At 51.1% G+C, this 23,862-nt stretch overlaps 1 protein-coding gene across 7 annotated transcripts in view; it reads left to right on the top strand.

Annotated features, from left to right (window-relative positions):
- The window catches only part of EXD3 (exonuclease 3'-5' domain containing 3), a 301,277-nt gene that overhangs the window by 51,691 nt on the left and 225,724 nt on the right, over nucleotides 1–23,862 (top strand). For 5 of the 7 annotated variants that reach the window (XM_082067865.1, XM_082067871.1, XM_082067868.1 and 2 more), the window contains exon 3: nucleotides 16,389–16,502. In XM_082067865.1, the coding sequence (XP_081923991.1) occupies nucleotides 16,466–16,502 (37 nt within the window). In that variant the 5' untranslated portion in view covers nucleotides 16,389–16,465. Of the gene's footprint in view, nucleotides 1–15,858; nucleotides 15,979–16,388; nucleotides 16,503–23,862 lie in introns of those variants that run through there. The other 2 variants (XM_082067869.1, XM_082067864.1) reach the window with 1 other exon arrangement.

Genomic DNA, 23,862 nt, shown 5'->3' with positions numbered 1-23,862 from the left:
AGACAAGGTGCAAAGAGAAGCAGACGTTGGGCTGTACGTGCTGTGTCCTGGGTTCGACTCTGTCCTGAGCGCAGGACTCGCTGCTGTTGTGTCTCCTGGAGCAGCTCTGAGCCAACCGGCAGCTCGGCCCAGGTGGGGCTGAGCGTGGTCGGACAGACGGACACCTGGAAACCACCGGGAGCTCCTCGCTGGGGTCTGTGTCCTGCTGGTGGATCTCAGGCTCTTGCTCTGTTACATCTGTGGATCTGTGACCCAGTGGGGCTGTTTCATGAAAGGCTGAGAGAGTTGGGGTGTTCAGCTGGAGAAGAGAAGCTCTGGGGAGACCTTAGTGTGGCCTTTCCAGACTTAAAAGGGGCCCATAAGAAAGATGGAGACAGACTTTTGAGCAGGGCCTGTTGTGATAGGACAAGGGGTGATGGTTTTAAACTAAAGGAGGGAGATTCAGGCTGGACACGAGGAAGAAATTGTTGCCCTGAGGGTGGTGAGAGCCTGGCCCAGGTTGGCCAGAGAGGTGGTGGATGAACCATCCCTGGAGACATCCCAGGCCAGGCTGGACAGGGCTCTGAGCAACCTGAGCTGGTGAAGATGTCCCTGTCATGGCAGGGGGGGCACTGGGGAGCTGGGAAGGGCCTTTCAACCCAAACTCTTCTGTGGTTCTATGATTTTATGGTGTTCACTCTCTGTCTTAGCCAGGAGCAGGGTTCTACATAGGCATTGAATATGTATGATATGTGGGTTTGAGTATTTTGTAGAACAGCGGGAAAAGTGGTTTATCCTCCAGGCTGGGCTGTGATGGAATGGAGTTGCTTGGGAGAAGAAAAGGTTGTCCTGCTTCTACTGAATTTTTCATCCTCTGCTGTTTTCTGCATGAAATGGTACTGTCAGGTACTGCCTGGGTTGGTCGTGAAGATTTGGATAATCTAGTATTTCTGACAATGCAACTGATGATGGATTAGTCTACAGAGAGCCTTGAACTTTCTTTAGGACCAGAGGAAACGGCCTCAAGTTGCCCCAGGGGAGGTTGAGGTTGGATGTGGGGAACAATTTCTTCCCCAAAGGGCTGTGGGGCATTGGAACAGGCTGCCCAGGGCAGTGCTGGAGTCACCATCCCTGGAGGGCTGGACAGATGGACATGAGGTTCTTGGGGACATGAGGTAGTGCCAGGGTTGGGGTAATGGTTGGACTCAATGATCTTAAACGTCTTTTCCAACCTAAAGAATTCTTTGATTCTATTATTTTGATGGGCACTGAAAGGTTTTCACATTTGGGTATTATTCAGCCTTCTCTTCCCACTTCTCCCCACCTCCTTCCTACAGAAACACCACATTTCTCCTTAGTCGAACCAGCAGATCCACATGGATCTCCCGATCTGAAATGAAACGGTGTTTATCACCATGTACGGTCGGTGAAGCCACATGTGGCCATTGCCACCGTTCTGGAGGAGAGGACAGTGTGTCCCAGCCCACGTCCCCAGGGCTCGGGGAGGGACACCTGGGACGGAGCGAGGGCGCCCGCCCAGCCTGCGCTCTGCTGCTCTCCTGGGAGCAACAGTTCTGCAAAATCCGCGCGGTTTAAAAGTGAGTCATTTTGGTGTCAGGCTGCTGCATTTGAATTCAAAATTTCAATACTGGGCAGTCTGAATTTCCTATGGAAAATAAGTCCAGATTGCTGCTGGTGTTGGAAGCAGGAACGTGGAAACTTGGATGAAGAAGAGCTGGGACAGGCTCTTGTCACGGTGATGTCTGTGGGGCAGGGCAGCCGTGTGGCTCTGTGTGACGGGGTGACTGGGGCACTTTCCCCAAAATCTGCTGTGGAGGGGACACCCCTGCGGTGGGAACAGAGTGAGGGGACCCTGCGGAAACACTGTCCTCGTTTCACAGATGGACATAGTCACCCTCTCTACTAATTCCTGTTAATGGTGACATTTCCACACAGCGAGCGACCCCGAGCTGAGCCGTTCCCTTGGGCGCCGGGGGCCGGAGACCAGCCCTGCAGGCGGCGCTTTGTGAGGCCATAGTGGTGCTGAGCAGCTGGAGCTGCTGTGCGGTGCAGATGGGCACTCAGCCCCACGCAGCTGAGCAGAGCGGGATCATTTACAAGCTCTTTCTTCGCTGGGACCGAAGTCAAAAGAGCGTTCTGGAAATGTCTTCGTTTTAGCATCTTTTGCCGTTTGTAGATCAATATAGTTTTAATTGTCAATTCTACCCAGGAATCGCTTCTTTTTCACCTCCTAATTGTTCGCTCAGCCCTTGGGAGGCCTGGGGACTCTTTAATGGCCCAGTATCAGCTTGACTGCTGCTGGATGTGAGGCGTCATTGTCCTGAGCTTGGCTTGGGATGCTGCGTGCCGCGCTGCATCCCCCAGCTGGTTAGGAGAGCCCGGGGAGGAAAAAGGGAGAAAGGCAGATTATCCCGTTATGTTTACAGGGCATCGGTCACACCAACAATGACTGTCCGCTTTGACAAGAGGATTGTTTAATTAGTTAAGGGGTTGATAAAGAGATGACTGAACACGCGGGGCTCTGAAGGCATCTGCCTTTTAGTACAGCGGGCACGTCCCGCCAGCGCCGCGCTCGGCTGCTCCCGAGGGGCCAGGGCTCTGTTCCCATCTCAGAGCTGCTTTCTTTGAGCGTATTAAACTGGGATTCTGTTATCTGAGAAACAAAATTACAGCTTATCTGCCTGTGAACTAGTTCTGAGCATTCAGGAAGAATCAGGAGATGCAGGTTATACTTGGAAGGACATATTTTTTATATGTTCTGGTATCCTCGCTCCTCTAATGTTTGTAGCTTTTCCCTTGCTCCTTTTCCCTTAGTTTTAATCTGTGACAAGCATTGCCATGTTAGATTCTCTCCAACAGACTCTGAACTGGACCAGAATGAGAATCTGTGTAAAGAAAGTATGAATTATGCATAGGTAAAAGGATTATTAATTTTGCATACGCAAGTTGGTGTGAAACAGTGGAATTGAAAATATTGCGTGTGGCAGTGGCCTTGAGTGCAGCATTAAACTGGCTTCACCTTGCTTCTGAATTTGACCATAAAATCCCGCTTGAAATACAGAAATAATAAATAGAGAGCGAATTCAAGCCGTATATGTGTTCTATTCTGTGTATCTCCTCAAAACCAAGGAGTACACAGAAATAAAATCAACAGGAAAGTGTTCCATCTTAGCCATGAAATTTAACACATTTAACATCCTACTGCACTTCCAGTGCTTTGCCTAGTTCTAAATTGGCACCTGCCTTTGTAAACTAATACTGACAAATAATCTCATACAACTCAATACAAAATAATATTGTGGCAAATAAGACTTTTCTTTTTATGGAAGCTACCTAGAAGTGTGCTGTTGGTGTGTTGCACTCTTAAGCCAACACTTAGAAGCTGCTTATTTCTTAATGTCGAGTGTTGGTTTTGAGTTTCGAGCCTCCTGGCATTTTTTCTTGGAGGCTTTTCATTCTTTGTAGCATTTTGTCGCCACAGAACAAATACTTGGAATCTATCAGAGCGTGTGTGTCGTGAGACGTTCGATCACAGCCAGAGCCGGTGTGTGTGGAGCACTGTAAATTCACGGGGGGTCGAGCCGGTGTGTGTGGAGCACTGTAAATTCACGGGGGGGTCGAGCCGGTGTGTGTGGAGCACTGTAAATTCACGGGGGGGTCGAGCCGGTGTGTGTGGAGCACTGTAAATTCACGGGGGGTCGTGCCTGCGGACTGGGCCGCACGGCCGCTGTGCTGCGGCTCTCGCTGTGGCGTTTCCCGCGGGTGACCGGCGGGGACCGCGCCTGCGTCAGCTCCTTCCGGCACACACGGCGTGTCCGGCAGCCCAGGCGGCGGGGAGGCGGCGATAAGCTGCGAGCGCTGATTTCAGCGCAGGCCAGAAATGCCTCCGGCGCTGATACCGGTGTTTATTTTCACAGTGTTCCTTTCTTAAAACAGCTGGGCTGTGAGTTTGCCCCAGCCCTCAAGAAAAGGGGCTGTAGCTGCCTTTCTTAAGATGAATGAAAGTGTACAAGCTGCAGCTCAGGGCTCCAAAGATCTGATCTGGGCACAGCCACTGTGGCTCTTTGGGCCTCTTTCTGCTCACTCCTGTAACCCCAGCCCAGGGTTTGATGCCCTGTGTTGCAGGACAGCAATGCATTTACAACTGACACTGCTGCCTGCAGGTCCCACAGACGTTTGTGGAGTCCCATGTTAGTGCCTCACTTTCCAAATTTCCATTACACCTTCCTAGGGGGATGCACAGTGTTCTGAAAGATGTTTTCCTCCCAGTAAATAGCAAGCAGCCTTCAGTTATCGTCAATGAAGCGATTTACCCCAGGTTCTAGTATAGGTTGGGGAACGAGCTGTTGGAGAGCAGTGCAGGGGAAAGGGACCTGGGGGTCCTGGGGACAGCAGGGTGACCATGAGCCAGCACTGGGCCCTTGTGGCCAGGAAGCCAATGGGACCTGGGGTGGGTTAGAAGGGGGTGGTCAGTAGGTCAGAGAGGTTCTCCTGCCCCTCTGCTCTGCCCTGGGGAGACCACACCTGGAATATTGTGTCCAGTTGTGGCCCCTCAGTTCCAGCAGGACAGGGAACTGCTGGAGAGAGTCCAGCGCAGCCACCAAGATGCTGCAGGGAGTGGAGCATCTCCCGTGTGAGGAAAGGCTGAGGGAGCTGGGGCTCTGGAGCTGGACAAGAGGAGACTGAGGGGGGACCTCATTAATGTTTACAGATATCTAAAGGGGGAGTGTCAGGAGGATGGAGCCAGGCTCTTCTGGGTGACAACCAATGACAGGACATGGGGCAATGGGTGCAAACTGGAACACAGGAGGTTTGACTTCAATATGAGAAGAAACTTCTTCCCGGTGAGGGTGGCAGAGCCTGGCCCAGGCTGCCCAGGGAGGTTGTGGAGTCTCCTTCTCTGCAGACATTCCAACCCGCCTGGACACCTTCCTGTGTAACCTCATCTGGGTGTTCCTGCTCCATGGGGGGATTGCACTGGATGAGCTTTCCAGGTCCCTTCAACCCCTGACATTCTGGGATTCGGTGATTTCCCCTCCTGCTGCACCCGTGTGTCTCTGGTTCAGGCCAACGTTGGCCCAGGCTGTTGCTTTCTTACTGTTTTCCACAAACTCTGAGGCTAAAGGAGGTGACAGAAGTGCCCTGAACGAACCTCAGGTCCAGGATCAGGTCGGCACAGGATGCCGCTTCATGTTTTCATACCAGTGAAGACTGAGTTTCTCTTCACTAGGAGCTGTGGCCAACTTCACCACCCACAGCTTCGACAAAGGGTATTGTTTCAACATTTGAAGTGATTAATAATTGTTGAGGAGGTTGCAATTTTCCATTTTCAGCACGATTTCCTCTTTGTGCCCCAGAAAGCCCTGGGGCAGCGGAGGGGCCGGGCAGGAGCGCTGGGTGCGCAGCTTTACCTGCCTGCGGGAACGCTGCAGTTCTTCCCAAAGTGCGTTGTGTCCGTCCAGCGCAGTTTGAGAACAAAGTGACCGGGTTCCTCAGCTTGCAGCGGAACATCCTCGCTGGGGCAGGGAAACCCCACTTCCCACAGGACGTGTTTTTTTCTCAATTTTTAAATATTTACAGGGATGTGTTATGAAATGCTGCACCTTGGGCAGTCCCTCTGCTGTTGGCCTTTGCAGCACTGCTCTATTGTAGATTTTCTTCGTTTTTAAGCAAATAACATTTTCCTTAACTGCCATCAGGCTGTGAGAAATCACCTCTCCAATAACGAGTTAAAATAACAACTTTCCTGCACCTTATTTCCATTGTTAGCCTGATAGAAGTCCTTGGAGAGAGACTGCAGGAGCCCACGGTTACACACAGCTTTAAGAATCTGAACTGCACTTCTGCAAATGGTGCAGCCGGTTCATCTCTGAATCCAAAGGTACCTGAAGCAAGATGAGGGACATGTGGGCCAGCTACAAGCATCGGTGTTCCCTATCATAGAATCATAGAATGTCCTGAGCTGGAAGGACCCACACGGGTCATCGGTTCCAACTGCTGTCCCTGCACAGGACACCCCACAGGTCACCCCGTGTGTCTGGGGACGGTGTCCAGTCTCTCCTTGAACACTGTCAGGTTGGGGCCGTGGCACCTCCCTGGGGAGCCTGTTCAGTGTCCAGCACCTCTGGGTGAAGAACCTTTTCCTCATGTCCCACTGCCCCTCCCTGGCTCATCTTCTGCCGTTCCCTGGGCTCTGTCACTGTCACAGAGCAGAGCTCACCCTGCCCCTCCTGCTCCTGCTGAGGAACCTGCAGCCCATGAGCTCTGCCCTCAGGCTGCTCTGCTCCAGCTGAGCAAACCCAGGGACTGCAGCCGCTGCTCATCCGGCTTCCCCTCCAAACCTTCCCCGACTTGCTGTCCCTCCTCTGGACACTCTCCAGCAGCTTTATCTCCTTTTCTCCTGTGTCCCCAGCCCTGCACACAGTGGATGCTGCAGGTGAGGCCGCCCCAGCGCAGAGCAGAGCGGGACGATCCCCCCTGCCCGGCTGGCCGTGCTGTGCTGGGTGCACCGGGACACGGGGCCCTCTTGGCTCCAGCGACACTGGTGGCTCATGTTCAACTTGCTGGTTTGGATGAGAGCATGCAGCATCCTCATCTTTAACTGGGCCACTGAAAGCAGGTATCCCACAGCATCGCCTGCAGTATGGCAGCAGTGCCGGCTGAACTGGCAATGCCAAAGGAGAAGTCGTGGTTCCCTTTCAGTTCACTTTTCAGACCCTGCAGTTTCTGGTAGGCAGCTGCAGGTTCGCCAAGCCTTGCGGGGAGCGCTGCAGGGCCACATCTCTCTCCGGCGTTGACTTTGATCAAGCGTGGACTTGTGTGTACGCTGTGTTGGAGTGGGGCAGATGCACGGCGTCTCGATGGAGCTAACGTGCTGCCCTGTGAGCAAGGGAATGAGATGATAACATCCCAGAGCAGACATGGCATTTCATGTTGAAACGAAAAGGGAAAGAATCTCAGTCTTGCCAGCGGCTGCCCACAGCTTTGCTGGTTCACTTTGAATTTGTTGCCAGTGCTCAGATGCCAAATCATTTGGCAGATGTAAATCAGGTATTCCTGCCCATGCCTGAAGGAGAATAATATGTTGGTTCTAACATTTGTATTATTTTATGGGTCGATTCATCATTGCTTAAAGGTCTTTCAAAAGGTGGTTAAAACTATGCATAAACTGTAGTACTTTCTCAAAAATTAGGCCATGATTATTGCAACCCAGAGCTGCAACTAATAAATCATAGTGAGAAAAACACATGCCTTTCAGGTTCATAATATTGTATATGGATGCGTAGCAGTCCAAAAGCTGGCTAATAATACAGCGTTTTTTCTGAACTTCTGGAGATGATGGTAGAGACTTGTGTAGCTATGGCCATGTCCTGCTCTGGGCAGACAGTTTGTGACGGTGCGAGTCGCGGCTCAACGTGCTGCTTGAAATTAACCTGTGACCTTGGGCACCCTGTTGTGAGACGGTGTGACCCGGCTGGTGGGCGGCGATTCCAGAGGAGGCTGGATGGGAAACCATTGCTTGTTGATCATGATAAGAACCAAGGGGTCATGAGAAGGTTATTGAAGACCCATCTTCCAGTAACATGGAAAGACCTGGCTCACTACCCCGCGGTTTTAGGAGCGGTGTCTCGGTGCCAGCCCTCCAGAACAGAACAGAACCTCAGCTTCAAAACTCTCCTTGTTTTGGACAATATCATCTCCCACAAACCTGATGACAAGTTGATGGCCCATGTGAAAGCCATTCATGCCACCCAAGAGGACCTTGTTAATCCCAGTGATGGCTTCATCCCTGTGTTCCAAGCCTGCTATCTGAGGAACACCTTCTCTAAGCTTATTCAGGAGATGAAGGATGAGGAAGAAATCTCCTCAAAGGAATTTTGAAAGCAATTTATTATCAGGTATGGTGTAGATAGCACTTGGGAAGAGATCAAAATTCAGCACACGGTGTGTGGTGAATAATGTGACTCGATTTCATTCTTTGTGAGATTTGCCGCTATCCCTGCGCTCCAGGAGGATGTTGTTTCTCGTGCTGTGGGTGCAAGCACAAAGAAGTCTACAAGGAGAACATGGTGGAGTTGCTGGCTTCATGCTCTACAAGCTCAGCAAAGACTTAATTGACTTTGATGAGCAGCCTTAATTGACCTTGATGTCATCTGGTGATGACAGTGCAAATGCAGCTTGTTCAGAAGTAACCGGTGAGAGCCGGTACCCTGGGGGCTGGATCTGGGTGCCAGTCCCTTCGGTGCCAGCAGGTGAGGTTGTTCAGGACAGGTCTTCTCAGGGAGCGGGAACCAAGGCCACCATGGCCTTGTAAGGTTTGATCTTGTCATAAAGAGATCTACTGGTCAGAGTCTCAAGCCATCATCCCTTAACTTATATTTCAAGTAGCAGTTGGGATCTTCAGCCACAGCAAAGTCTCCTCCAGCTTTTCGGTCCTGACCAGGTTTGGCCGTTGAGCTCTGGTTGCCGCAGCTCCTCATGTCATCCCGCGTTCCTGCCCCCTTGCCACCTTCTGTCACAGCGTTAACGGAGAGGATGTTCCCTGAAGGACATGGCAGCACCCACAGGCAATGATGCGGGTAAAGGAGAAACAGAAATAAGAGGCAAAACTTGCTACAACAGGCAGCGTCTTGTTGATGAGGTGTGTCAGGTCTCAGGTGAGAAAAAACTGTGAAGAAAATCTAGGTCAAGCCTGATGAGATGACCTGGGAATTACAATACCAATAGTTTGTGGGACTCCTGAACTGTGAAACTGTTTAGGAGGTGGAATCGCTGTGGCCTTGGGAGACGGCAAAGGGGCCCGGCCGGGAATGGAGCGTTGGCGGAGCCGCCGTGACCGAGGAGGGACCACGAGGAGCTGCGGACAGCGGGGCCTGGGGGGTTTGCAGACAACAGCGATCGCAGAGGAAACGTCGATTTGGGAGGAAATCCTTGGATCGTTCTGCTTGGGTTCTAATGGTGTTTAGACACGGGTTGGAGTGAAAGGAATCACAGAGAAATCAACACTGCAAAGTTTCGGCTCCTTTGGGTGAACAGAAAGGGAGATTAGCAAGGGAAGCAGATCCAGGTGAAGAAAATGTACTGGATTGCTGGAATTTCTCCTCCATCCTCTAAAAGCTTTTGCTTTAGCGATGTGTCTGTAGGTAGAGCTATTCAAGCAAAGATCTCAGTAGAAGAAAAACTCCATTTTGTCAAAGCCAAGCTCTGTTCCCTCCCCGTGTCCCTCCTCCTGTGGCTGCCGGGATCCTGAACATCACACCGGCCGGTCTGGGACTTTGCTTGAGCTCCGTCAGTCAGGAAGGGATTGTTTCTACTGCACTTTTACTGACAGAACTGCACTTCAGAGCTTTGTAGTGTAGATGTGACTGAAGAGTCTCTCTTGGTGACCCCTTGGGAGCAACCCCCGAATTGGAAAGTTGGGCAGGAGGTGGGAGTTGAGCTCCCGTTCCCGCACACGTCGATGATCCGCGTGTGGGTGCGTCAGACTCCAGGAGGACACTGAATGCATTAAATGAAAATAAAGAAAGTGAATATGTTTATGTAAGAGGATAAAGCCTCCAGCAATCCAGGAGAAGACGTTCCGGCGCTTTCTGTTGCAGAGCACCGGACGGCTGGTGATGCCGGGTCCTCAACAGCGGTGCCTGAACTCGACACCGGGATGCTGGGGTGCAGATCAAGTGCCTGAAGGAGTCAAAACGAAACAGCCCAGGCTCTGTTTTGGGAAGTGGGAAGTCATATTGAGTGTGAGAACTTTGTTTTACACTTTGATTCTGATTTAAATTCTGCGTTACATATTTCCAAAGCTTCCTCAGTGTTTGTTAAGGTGCTGGTTTGGAGGTGGAATGATGCTTTGGGTTCTTTCTGCTTCAGTGGAGATTCTTCGGTAGGTTAAGAACAACCTGCACGTGGACCAGACTGCCCAGGGGGGTTGTGGAGTCTTCTGTGCAGACATTCCAACCCGCCTGGACACCTTCCTGTGTAACCTCATCTGGGTGTTCCTGCTCCATGGGGGGATTGCACTGGATGAGCTTTCCATGGCCCTTCAACCCCTCACATTCTGGGATTCTGTGTTTGAAAGAGCGTTCAGTGTGAGTTTGTTCAGAGGGCAGCTGGCTTTGGGTTACCCGGCGTGTGCTGTCGAGCAGGACTTGTTCTTCTGGCCTTTCCTTCACACGAACAAAGAAAAAACAAAAAGCAGAAAAATGCAGACAGTGACAAAGCTGAAAATCAGTCTCTAGAGTGAACACATCTCATGTTAGGTTTCCATTTGGCTGTTGGCTTTATACAGAATATTCTGTGATCTTGGTGCTCATTGTTCCCCAGGGACCTCCCGGTGCAGCACAGCGGGGCCGGGATGGCTGGCGTTAGTGACGGGGTGAAGCAAACCCCTTCACTTCTGCTGTCTGGGTGGCACTGTCCCCTTCACACACCTCGGTGTCCCTTGGTGGGAGACACCCCGCGCTGGACACGCTGCAGGATTGGTGCTGGATACGTGACAACGGCGCGTGTGGTCACGTCTCCATGGGCGCCGGGTGGCACCGGAGGAGGGGGAGGCACAGACACCCTGCCCGGAACAGGGACACGGAGGGGACACAACGCTACAGGTGCTGGGTGAGGGGGTGGGGACCGCTGGGGGAATCAGGGATCAAAACTGGAAGGGTCCACACCGTTCCCTTCCAGGGATGACACCTGATCAGGAACATGGTGCTTTGGATCATTGCCCTTTTCATTCTCCAAATGGCTGTTGCAGCTTAGGTCACCTCCAGGTACAGACGTCTTCAGAAAGAAGGAAGAGAGTAGGTGCTGTATGGGGTTGTTGGTAGCCGGAAAGGATGAGGGTTTAGGTAACAGCAGAGGCAGGAGCATGGGGCACCATCCTTTACCCGGAGCGTCAGTTACTGCAGCAAACCAAGGGGGAGAAGGGGATTAGCATAATTTTATGGAAATATCCGGCCAAAAAAATAAGAGAAAAGAAATGTAAAGTTACAAAATGTTCATCTAGAAAAGGTGTGGGTTTCATTAGCAGAGCATGACCCTTCCAGCCTGAAACCCCTGGGCATCCCCGGGCTCTGGGTGGCCAGGTCGGGGTGGTTTGTCAGCAGAGGGTGCCAGAGACCAGCAAACTTGCTCTTTCAGCCTCCAACGGGAAAAGCCAAGTGTGAACCCCAGCACCTTGTGTTCTGGAGCCAGCACCCCTTCCTGGGGCTGCGGTGGGTGAGAGAACCACCTCGGACACGAAACACCCGCACAGCCTGGCCCAGCGACTTCAGCTGTGCCGCTTGTTTCCAGGGTGAGTTTCCCAAGAGACTGAAGGCACTTGGTGTGTAAGAAGAGCAAGAGAGCAGGGAGGGCTTGGTCTGTGGAGTGGTCCCTGTGAACCACGGGGCTTCTCACGTACTCACAAGGTGCAGGCGGGTAAGGAAAGGGAGCGATCGGCAGCCGTCACCCCCGCGGGATGTGCAGGCGAGTTTGTATCTGTGCGAGCTGCCGGCCTCTGGGTGGGAGTGGAGGTTCGCAGGTGCCGAGGGTCTGGGGGCCCCAGCAGCCGCCGGGCCGGGCGGTGTGCGCAGGAGCCTGCTGCTGCTTCCTCTCGCTGCAATCAGCCTCTTCTCAGCTGCTCTGCTGCCTTCAGCTTCCCGGCCCGCAGACAGCAAACTGTCTCCCGAGGAGCTCTGGGCAATGCGGGGATACTTAGCAATCATGCAAACTATTTATTTTGTCCTACCCATCCGTGACTCTTCAGGTCTACAAGAAGGGCAAATGTTATTCTTCCCAAGTGCCCCAGTAGGCAAATAGCCCGTGTGTCCCTGGGCTCCTTTCCCCTGACTCACTCGTGCCTGGGGAGTCACCGTGTCCCTGCAGCTTTGGGGCAGCGGTTGCTGAACCATCACATTTAAAGGTCTTCCTGGGCTTGCAGAAACTGAAGTCCAAGCTGTGATTTTTTATTTGTTTTTTCTAATTCTTCTTTTTTTCCTCCTTTGGGAAGGAGGACTCAGCTCACTGCAAGACGTCCTCTTAGATTTTCCCTGCCCACCCTCTGGAATAACCCTCCTTGCTGCAAACGGAATGGAGTGGGTTGTTGCATTAAGTTCAGTCGGATGCTGCTGGTGAAGTGTTTATCCTGGCTGGGAGGGATGCGGTGACCCAGCCGTTTGAAGTCGCTGCTTTAATAATGGAGGGTCAGCTCCGCTGTCAGGAGTAAAATACACAGAACTGCGCTGCTGGCCTCCAGTTTGCACCGTCAGCTCCAGGTTGGGAAAGGCTGGCTGTGAACTTCTTGCTTTCAAATATTGCTCCACATGACTGGTACCCGCAGACGAGGATTGTTTCTTCCTTGGTATCCTGTTGATGCTGACGATGTGCTGGACGCTCTGTGCATGCAGGAAGACACGTTCCTGGGGATACGGGGCTTTCTCCATGGCCTCAGGTTTTATTTATGCCCTTGGTGTCACAACAATTTGCTTATTGATGTTTGGAACGTGGACAGGAACTTCCCGTGAGAGAGATGCTTGGCAAGCTGGCGGGTGTCACCACGCCGAGGGCACAGCCGTGATGGACCGGCGGACTTTGAGAGACATCTGTTGATATTTTGTCAGCTGCTTTCTAGTTTTACTTCAGAACTGACGAGGTGGAGGGTGTACGCGGACTGCGCAGCGCTGCCGGTTCGCACTGTGTTTGTTCTGGTTTGAGCCTTCAGCACTTCCACCGGATCTTATTATCATAATAACGGTATGAAATGATTCAATGGGTCCCATAAATGATCAAAAATCAATAATAATTTAGTAAAAATTCCTTTAAACCAAGGCAGAAAAAAGGAGTCTCCTTAGAATGAACTCAAATGAAATGAATGGATGCAGCAGGTGTGTTCAGTGGCAGGTCTGGTCCTGCGTGTCCCATCGCCCCGCAGCGCCGGCTCTGCCTGCAGGGACTGCCCAGCGGCTTCTGCTGCCTCTGTTTTTCTTTTTTTTTTAATTATTTTAAGTTTTTTTTTTGCTGGAGTCAGTGCTTTTTTGCTATATCCTTATCACAGAGAAATTGCTATTTCTGTGTAGTTAAAGATTTATGTGATAACGAAGAGGTGGAACTGCTATTTGCATTTCAAGCTGGGGGATGAAGAGGCCACAGGCCTGGGCGTCACTTTTTCCCCCTTTGAAGTCATAGAATAGAATCATAGAATCATTTTGGTTGGAAGGGACCCTCAGGATCATCGAGTCCAACCAGAACCCAACTCCAGCACTGGCTCTGACTCCTGGATCTGTGTAGATCTATTGAGATAAATTCAAAACATGTAGGCAATTAAAAGTAATGCAGAAAGAATGAGAAGGTGATAAATTCAAATACCAAACCGAAAAGCAGCAGCAGTTGCTTTGCCTGAACCTTTCTGATGTCTCTCCATGTGCTGTGGGACAGCAAAGCCAATATGTTCAGCTCTGGGGGAAAATCAGAGGGCGGGATCCAGCGGGTTGGACAGAGATGCCTGTGAGGTGGCCATTGAGAGAAATGGGTTACTCCATGGATGTCTTGTCCAGGTCATCCCTGTCCAGGTGATCTCCCTAGAGATGTCTCCGTATCTCCACAATCAGCAGGAATGCTCAGGTGGGATGCAGGTGTCTGCCCTTGGAGGAGCTTTCTGTCCCAGAACTGCACCGGTTCTCCCTGCGCTGGCTTTGGGAGGTGCCTCTGGTGTCACTGGGGATCCACGGGGATCAGGCTTGGGGCTTAATCCCAGAATCCCAGAGTGTCAGGGATCAGAAGGGCCCTGGAAAGCTCATCCAGTGCAATCCCCCCATGGAGCAGGAACACCCAGATGAGGTTACACAGGAAGGTGTCCAGGCGGGTTGGAATGTCTGCAGAGAAGGAGACTCCACAACCTCCCTGGGCAGCCTGGGCCAGGCTCTGCCACCCTCACCAGGAACAAGTTTCTTCTCAAATTTAAGTGGAACCTCCTGTGTTCCAGTTTGTACCCATTGCCCCTTGTTCTGTCACTGGTTGTCACCAGAAGAGCCTGGCTCCATCCTCCTGACACTCCCCCTTTCCATACTGATCCCCAGGAATGAGTCCCCCCTCAGTGTCCTCTTGTCCAGCTCCAGAGCCCCAGCTCCCTCAGCCTTTCCTCACACGGGAGATGCTCCACTCCCTGCAGCATCTTGGTGGCTGCGCTGGACTCTCTCCAGCAGTTCCCTGTCCTGCTGGAACTGAGGGGCCACAACTGGACACAAGATTCCAGGTGTGGTCTCCCCAGGGCAGAGCAGAGGGGCAGGAGAACCTCTCTGACCTTCTGACCACCCCCTTCTAACCCACCCCAGGTACCATTGGCTTCCTGGCCACAAGGGCCCAGTGCTGGCTCATGGTCACCCTGCTGTCCCCAGGACCCCCAGGTCCCTTTCCCCTACACTGCTCTCCAACAGGTCGTTCCCCAACTTATACTGAGCAACCAGAGGAGCCGGTGGTGGGGAACAGAAGCTCACAGGTGTTCCTGTGGGGTGGCTGCCCCCAGACCAGGCTCCTCGGGGGCTGCTGTGTCCTGTGGGGGGACAGGCCTGTCCCCAGCTGTCCCCCTGCCCTGCGCTCTGCTCTCGAGGCAGCAAGTCCTGTCTGTGTGTCCATCCACAGCTGCTCCAGATCCGTGAATGACCCCAGGACGCTGCAATGGAGGGTTTGGTTCCCTGCCCCGCAGGAGCCGGTGCTGCCGGTTACTGGGGGTGTCCCACGGGATCAACCTGGAAACCCAGCGCTTGCCAGTGGGGAAATTCTGCTCCTTTACCCACCTGCTGAGCGGAGCCACATTCTGCAGAGTCCTGGACCATGAACTCGCCAGTTCAGAGTTTGTGTCCTCAAACAGATCACAGATGAATTACAAGAATTACAACCTTTTTTTTTGTTTTCTAAGAGACCAATGAGGTGAACTGCATTTGGGTTAAAAAATATTTGTTCCACTTCTGGTATTTTCCCCCTGGCTTTGCTTTTTCCTTTTCCTTTTCCTTTTCCTTTTCCTTTTCCTTTTCCTTTTCCTTTTCCTTTTCCTTTTCCTTTTCCTTTTCCTTTTCCTTTTCCTTTTCCTTTTCCTTTTCCTTTTCCTTTTCCTTTTCCTTTTCCTTTTCCTTTTCCTTTTCCTTTTCCTTTTTCCTTTTTCCTTTTTCCTTTTTCCTCTTCTATTTCTCTTTTCTATTTTCTCTTTTTTATTCTCTTTCTCTTTCTTTCTCTTTCTTTCTTCTCTTTATTTTTCCATTTTCTTCTTTTTCTTCTTTTTATTTTTCCTTTTCTTCTTATTATTATCATTTTTCTTCTTTTTCTACTTCTTTTTCTTCTTTTTCTTCTTCTTCTTCTTCTTCTTCTTCTACTTCTTCTTCTTTGTCCTCCTTTTCTTTCCCTTTGCTAAACACCTCAAAGCAAGCGCAGGCGCTTTGCTGGTACAACACACTGAGGTTCATCCTGACCTGCCGGTTGCCACAGTGCAGCTGTTTGCGCGGAGCGCGGCCGGACGCTCCCAGGTGACGGCCGCGGTGCCTGGGAAGAGCAGAAACCTCTCGCCCCCCAGTGACACACAGCTCCTGCCAGACCTGGGGAGCCTGTTTTCCAAGCTACGTGTCACCCCCAGAAGAGCGAGAGCCCATTACTGAGGCTGTGCGGATGCTGGCCTCTGCCCGTGGTGCCTCGCACCGCTGCTGACAGCAACCCCGACACGATGGTATTTCCCTTTAGCCCGTCATACGGTGGCTTAAATCACTTGTTGTTCTTGCTGCTCCGTTTGTACTTTTCTCAGCGCTCGTGTTCCTCAGTGCACGTGGAGTGGGAGCTCTCGAGGGGGAATTTCCTTCCTGATCAACAAGCCCGCGCTGTGATTCAGCAGGAAGGATGTGGTGGTTGGGATCTGGGAGACATGGGTTCTGTTCCCAACCCTACCACAGGCAAGATGTGCTGAGGGGAAGGGTGAGCAAACAAAGAGGAGGAGCTGCTCAGCCGCGGCGAAAACACACTGTACGTGGATGTTTGACCAGTTTGGAACTTAGATAGGTCTGGTTATTTGTTTGGTTAAACAAGTAAACAGCGTCAGAGACTCCTGTTTGTGCAGTTCAAATCCGACAGCTGATCTTGACCTGCTCCAGAAATGCAGATGTTTTAACCACGTGTTGTTTTAACTTGCATGAGATTTCAGATGCCTCTTTTTAGTGTTTCTTGCTTGACCTAATTCAGCAATTCACCGTTCGGTTCTCTGATCTTCAGGCAATGTATTATACCATGATTTCTGTGCTAAGCTGTATGTGCACACAGTTTCTCCACTGTCTTGCTTATATTGAAAGGCAACAGACCCCACACAAGATGTTCCCTTTGTCACACAGGGTGAAGTTTGTACAATTTAATAGTAACACGACATTTCTTCTTTTCAGGAGGAAGAGCTTGTGCTGCCAGCTCAGATCTGCAGACCCCTCAGCTCAGCACCCTGACCTGGCGCCACCTTTGGAGGATGAATCAGGACAATGACTCAAGTGATCAGCCCACGGGTGAGTTTTCTGCTTATCCAAGTGTTTGCTTGTCTTCTCCTGCTCGTTCCACATGATTTACTTGCCATTTATTTTCCTTAGTGCTATTGGAAGAGAATGTTGAGTCACACATAGAGCAAAACCCATGAATTGAATGCTAAACTGCATGCCGTGAAGGTTATTGGATCTTTGAGGTCTTCTGGTCCACATCCAGCCTTCTCAGAATTGTATTTCAGGTTGAGAACACCTATAGCAATTGTTTTTATAACTTCTCACCAGTTCAGAAGAACACATGATTTTTATTACTGTGTGTTACACACCTCATTCAGATCTTATCCATAATTTAGTTTTCTTATTAATTGCTATTGTAATTGCTTTGCCCTATAAAGTAAGACCTGTGGAAGATGCGCACACATACCGTTGTCACGTATGTCCCATGAAGTTTCCATGTCAAGGTCCTTGCCGGAGAGATTGAACGGACAGGAGTTTGTTACTTATTCTAGCTCAGTCCTGCCATAAATTTCCTCTCCTCTTGCATCCCCATCTTTGGTTATTGGAATTCAGTACCATCTCATGCTTCTGGCAGGTTCTGCAGTGAGAAGGGCCTGGGAGACGCGTACGCCAGAAGCCCTGAGGGCCTCCCAGGCTCCTGCTCCGCTCGCTCGGGGCTGTGTTGGATGTGTATTGGACATTCCTTGCTCTGACGGGAGGGCTATTTTTTGACAGTTCCCATTGTTCCCCACTCTTTGTGAATGGGTGAGGTCTTTTTGTCCGATTCCTTTTTCAGAAGCAGAGACTGTTCTGAGAACTCTCTGCTCACAGGTTTGGGATTTTTCTTTCATTGTTGAGAGTCCCGAGAATTCCTTCCTCCCTTTTTCAGACTCTTTTGGGCAAACTCATCCAGCCACTATCAGCCTGCGGGACATCCCCGTGGTGCCACTGAGGTTGACGTTCTGTCCTGGTTTTGTTAAAAACAAGTTTCTCTTTTAGTGAATGTGCCTGTCAGCTAAAGCTTCATATGAGCTGCATTTTCCTGGAGAACCAGATGCACGTTTTGGTGAACACAGCAATGGAATGTGAGGTTATTGATAAGGACAGATTCACATCTCGCCAGAGGGGCAACGAGAAACAGGTGACCAGAAACTGACCAACGGAGTAGAACATCCCATTCACGTGATACTTCATATAAAAGTGGGAGATCACGAGGATCTCGTCCCTTTTCCTTATGGCGACATTAGGAGAGGACCTTGCGAGTCGTCCCTGGGAACTGAGGCCAGTGACAGACTGAATCCAGTTCCATTGGCTGCAGAGTCCAGTCCAGGACTTCGGCTGCCGGCTCTGCAGTTGCCGGGACTTTCCAGATTGGTTTTGTATATTTTGTATTATTTTCTCTCTTCTTATTAGTAGCATCGGTAAAACACGTTTAATTTTTCCAACTGTCTTCTCTCTGTCCTTCTTTCCCTCCCGATCGCCTGTGCTGAGTGGGAAGGGGGAGAGGAGGTTAACAATACACCTGGCAGGGTTTTATTGTCACCCCGCAATCAAACCCTCGACAGGTTCTGAGCACCTGCCTACACCAAAGGTGCTGCTGTTGTCTATGGGTTTGAATCTGGGAGTTCAAGAACGGAAAATTTGACGGAAATTCCTGTGGTAGCGTGGAATGTCTGTTCTGTGAAACTCTGCACGTGTTTTTATTGCTGTGAGCAGGTGATGGTTACCCATCAGGTTGTCATGCAGGTTCATGGATCATCCAGAAAAGGATCTTTGGAAAAAGGCATTTGAGGAAAGTCTCTGTAAAACAAACCGTGCTGGGTGCTCATGAGGAACGTGTGGATCGCAGAGTCAGCACATTCACAGATTGCTTGTTGCAGCGATATTTTTTGCAGGGGTAATAAACATCATGCTTTGAGTCTCGATCCGCTCTCTAGAGCAGGCTCAGGAATGCAGACGTCCGGAGGGACACATTTCACACCTTCTGTTGAAGTGCTTAGTCCTGCTTACTCTTGGAATCACGACTCTGGTCAGACAGGTGTGATCCAGTGCGGATTTATATCTCGGCTGAGGATGCGGACCTTCAGCTTTGGGCCTCCTTGTGTTCAGCTTCCAGCACCAGCCCTCTGCAGCCACTCATTTTGTTTTACATTGTTGGTTCATTTCATTATCGAAGCGTCGCTACCACTGTAGCTATACTTAGAGAGGAAGGATATTATAATCTTGTGAAAGATTAACATGTTTTTACTGTAATCCAGCTGGAAGGGGAGCATGTTTCTCAGGGCGAGAGGCAGCCAAGGTTTCTCCCGTTCCGTCCCCCCGCGGACGCAGGAAGGAAGTGCTGGCCAGGGCGCGCGGCTTCCTGCCGCATGGGGAGCGCGTTCGGACACAGCCCCCTCCACCGTCCGTCACCCGCCGGCCAACAGCCGGGGAACAACAGCGCAACGGGAAGAACACGCGGCTCGCGTGAACACCTCGGCGGCACCGCGAGCGCAGACCGCCCGATTGACCTGCAGATGTGTCTGGCAGCAGGTTACTGGGGGTTTTCTTCCTTTAAGAATCGAGCATCTCAATAATTGAAATTCCCCTTTAGAAGAAGCAGGTTAACCAAGAATAAGAGGGGAAAAAGAGGGAAAAATAAATTTGAGATGAAGTGTCTTCACGGTGAGGGTGGCAGAGCCTGGCCCAGGCTGCCCAGGGGGGTTGTGGAGTCTCCTTCTGTGCAGACATTCCAACCCGCCTGGACACCTTCCTGTGTAACCTCATCTGGGTGTTCCTGCTCCATGGGGGGATTGCACTGGATGAGCTTTCCAGGGCCCTTCAACCCCTGGTATTCTGGGATTCTGTGGAAAGGGCTGATGTTTAGTAAAGAAGCTCCCGCGCTGACAGGTTGTGGAGTTGGGCCAAGGGAAGGACCGGGGATGCTCTCTGGTCCAGAATCACAGAATCATTTCAGTTGGAAGAGACTCTCAAGATCATTGAGTCCAAGCACAACCCACCCTGGCACTGCCTGTGTCCCTGCTATTAGGGGTTTTTGTTTGGTATGGGGGGTTTTCTTTGGTTGGTTGGTTGGTTTGGTTTGTTTGTATCGCTTTAGCATTCCATGTTTGGTTCTGATAGCAAAAGCCTGCAAAGCTGTTGAAAGGTGATGAACGATCACTGAAACACCTCTCAGGTTCACTGTATAAACCTGTTGTACAAATGGATATTATGACAGGACAGCAAGAGTCTAACATGATGGAGAATCAACTTTTCAGTACTTGAGGCTCAATTTTCTTTACCCTTGGGGGTGGAAGGAGGGGACGGAAGGACTGTGAACCGCCCCAGCAGCCGTGGCGCGTCCCGGTTCACATGGTGCTGCCCACGGGGATCGTGTCTGTCCGAGGCCACGGGGGCCCAGCCGAGCGGGCCAGCCCCCCAGTGTGGAATTGAACCACGTCCCTGGCTTGGCTGGGTCAGTGAAGCTTTTGGAGTAAAATTCAAGTCACAGTCTAGCTTAATGGTAAATTATACTTATGTTATGAGCAACTGCTGAAATTTCAGGGTAAGAAAATAATATTTAGTGGGGTGGCTTTTTTGCTGAATTAACTGACACTCCAGGATTCCTTCGGCCGTTCCTCTGACTTTGCTCTCTGTAAAACGCAACTGTCAGTAATTTCTGCAGCGTGACTCTTTGCTATGTGCCCAGTGCACTCAGTGTCAAATAGTATTTACTTAAGGCTGCATTTTGGTGAAGTTGGGGTGAAACTGGAGTATCAGTGTCTAGGATTAAAGAAAGAGTGCGTTGTTTTAATGGTGAGGTTTTTAGGCTGTAGTTGTGGAAACAACCAGTGAGGACTTTCTGGAGGCAAATCGTGTACTACTGAAATCATAGAATCACTTAGGTTGGAAAAGACCTGTAGGATCTTTGAGTCCAACTGTAAATCCAACAGTGCCAAGGTCACACTAAACCACGTCCCTAAAAACCTGGGTGCTCTGACCCCACACGCATAGTGGCCAATGTGGTGGTTGTATCCGTAACACGTCTTTCAGTGCAGTTTGTGCTTGTTATACTTTTAATCATATAAAACACAGTGTGTAACTCTTAATGGTCTTGATAATGAGAAGCTCCCCAGCTCTGTGCCGTCGCCTGCACAGCCCCTTGTCTGCCCGGCCACATCTGCCTTTCTGGGCTTATTTCATCCCTTTTCATTGTGCTTTGGGCTCGCAGCAGGCGTGGGGTGGGGAGTGAGCTCCTAAATGCCTTTACAGTACTCTGTGGGACAGCAATTATGTTTTATTTAAGGTCGCTACAGCATTATGGATTCCTCATTTGTAATCTGAAGGCACTTCTGAAATGCTAACAGTTATATTTAAGTCTACCAGAAATGCGCGCGAGCTAAACACCAATTGAAAAAGAAATGAAGGTAAACTTTCCTGGGGGAGGGGAGGATAATAAATGTTTATGAAAAAAATGACAAAACCAAAAAGCCCATCAGGGCAACGGCCTCAAACTGGGGGAAGTCAGGTGTCCCCGCTGGTCAGGGCTGGAGGTAGATGCTGTCAGTTGAAGGTGTCAGCTTTAGAAGAACAAAAGCAAAGCCCAGCAGCCCAGTTTCAGGTCCTGCTGTGGAGCCGAAGTCCCCGGAGGGTTCGCGGCACTGGGCAGTCTCATTTCCCTGTTCTGGAAAGAATTCATCTTGCCCTTTGTGAAGCTCTTGACTGTGCATGGGAAAGCGCTCACAATAACAAGATGTGAAACTTCTTAATTTCCTTTTAGAAAATAATTTATTGGCTCTTTGCTCGTCCCGGCCATCCTGTTTGGAGGAAGAAGACGTCGCTCTAATGAGCAGCAGGTGCAGTTCTGCTCAGTTCCTGCATGCACTGATCTCTTATTCATTTTATTGCTCTAATTCTGCGCTGCGACAGCAGCAGGTTAAGCAGAGGGACAGAGCTGTGGTTCGCTGACAGCGTCCCTCTGGAGGACAGGAGTGCCAGCTCAGAATGCACCTCCGCACGCTCTGCGCGACGCGGGGACGCGGGACGGCGGGAGCACGGGGGGGTTTGCTGAGCCCGGGGAGCAAAGGCTGCGCTGGGAGAAGCTGCGGGCGCGGGGGGGTTGTTGAGAGGCTGTGGCTGGGAGGACGGGTGGTTCTCAAAGAACTGAAAGCAGGCAGGGACTTGGGAGCCCTTCTGGCGGTGCTGGTGGCTGTCGGTTCACAGCGCGAGGGACAGCAAGTTGAAGTCTCCAAGAAGTCGAAGAGGCAGGCTTGTGATAATACATGCTGCTTGCCCAGGGTATGAAAACAGTGTGACTACGAAGAATTATGTGGTCATACAACATGAACTGGTCAATAACCAAGAAGTTTTCCACGAATTTCCTGCTGGTCTCTACATTCCTCTTGGTAAAAAGGGATGGAGTATAAGAGCTGTTTCCTCTCCCTCTGGTTCTTTCACTTGCATCTGGTGATGACAAGGGTCAGGCTAAATCCAACAGTCCCAAACAACCTTCACAAGCAAGGGCCAGGTAGCAAACATTGGAAGAAGAATGTACTGGGAGATAAAACAAGCACTAGTGATGAGAAAGGCTGGAGGTGGAACTGTGTCCTACAACCCAGGACTGCGTTATCGCCTCATGGTGCCTGGTACTGTGCAGCACCCTGAGACAGAACAGGCTGTGCTGGCTGCTCTGTTCGTGCCCCACAGCCCTGAACCCCAGTCAGACCATGGAATCATAGAATGTCCTGAGCTGGAAGGACCCACACGGGTCATCGGTTCCAACTGCTGTCCCTGCACAGGACACCCCACAGGTCACCCCGTGTGTCTGGGGACGTTGTCCAGTCTCTCCTTGAACACTGTCAGGTTGGGGCCGTGGCACCTCCCTGGGGAGCCTGTTCAGTGTCCAGCACCTCTGGGGGAAGAACCTTTTCCTCATGTCCCACTGCCCCTCCCTGGCTCATCTTCTGCCGTTCCCTGGGCTCTGTCACTGTCACAGAGCAGAGCTCACCCTGCCCCTCCTGCTCCTGCTGAGGAACCTGCAGCCCATGAGCTCTGCCCTCAGGCTGCTCTGCTCCAGCTGAGCAAACCCAGGGACTGCAGCCGCTGCTCATCCGGCTTCCCCTCCAAACCTTCCCCCACTTGCTGTCCCTCCTCTGGACACTCTCCAGCAGCTTTATCTCCTTTTCTCCTGTGTCCCCAGCCCTGCACACAGTGGATGCTGCAGGTGAGGCCGCCCCAGCGCAGAGCAGAGCGGGACGATGCCCCCTGCCCGGCTGGCCGTGCTGTGCTGGGTGCACCGGGACACGGGGCCCTCTTGGCTCCAGGGACACTGGTGGCTCATGTTCAACTTGCCATTGACCAGGACCCCCAGATCCCTCTCCGCAGAGCTGCTCTCCAGCCTCTCGTCCCCAGTCTGTGTGTACAGCCAGGGTGACCGTCGGGCTCGGGGGGAGCAGAGGGGTTCACCTGCAGCACGTCGCTGCAGATCTTCTCACCCAAGGTGTCTGCTCCTGAACAAAAGGGGTTGGGAGTCAAAATGCAGCTTCTGTTTGTGTGTGGGGAGGGAGGAACCTCTCTGGTGCTGCAGGGATTCATTTGTGTTTCAGTGGGAACTGTGAGGCAATAGAAATGTCCTGCCTGGAGTCTAAAGCAGTGTTTGCTGTGTGTGATTGTGCGGTCTTTTAAATTAAACTATTTTGCAAGCACTTCCTTCCTGCATTTCTCAGAAGGAGGGAGGGGGGTGTGCAAAGAATGTTTCACTGCCTTTGACGGAGGAGGAAAGCTGAAGAAAACAAGAGATGCAATCCTAACTACTGACCTTTTACTTGAGCTTGGTGATGTTTTTCAGCAGCAGGGCCTCCAGGGAGTAACAGCATCCTCCTTGCTATTGTGCTGCCTGCCCAAAAAGGGGGCTAAAGTTCAGCTTTTATGATGTTCTCACTCTGGGCTTGTGGGAAAAAGGCCACATTCCCTTTCTTAGGTCATACGAGTGCAAGAGATGACAGAGTCCTCCAGTCTAACCCCAGGGCATTAGGCCAGTTCAGAGTGAGACGGGGATAGACAGCTCGGTAAATATGCAGCCCGCTTTTTCTCCTTACGGAGATTCACAGCAGGTGGGAGGGTAATTTACATTGTTAAATTAAAAGGCACTGATTTATTTTATGTTGGTGTGTTATTGTTTCATAAAAGCACACGGGTTGCCATTACTCATAATGGACTCTTGCACTTTATTGTTAAATGCTCCTTTTCCACTTTGGTTGACAGTTACTGGAAATGAATGTTATCCACGAAGACAAAAACAAGAGGCAAATAAGCATAAAATGAACCCCCAGTCTCTTCGCCAACAGAGCCCAGGTTTTCAGGGAGCCCCCCACAGTCTGAGGTTGGAGATTGTCGCGGTTGACGTTCTCCA

Source organism: Streptopelia decaocto (genome assembly GCF_964273445.1).
Source record: "Streptopelia decaocto genome assembly, chromosome: 17".
Taxonomy (NCBI): domain Eukaryota; kingdom Metazoa; phylum Chordata; class Aves; order Columbiformes; family Columbidae; genus Streptopelia; species Streptopelia decaocto.
The sequence above is the reverse complement of the archived record's forward strand: the minus strand, read 5'-3'. Positions and strand labels throughout refer to the sequence as shown.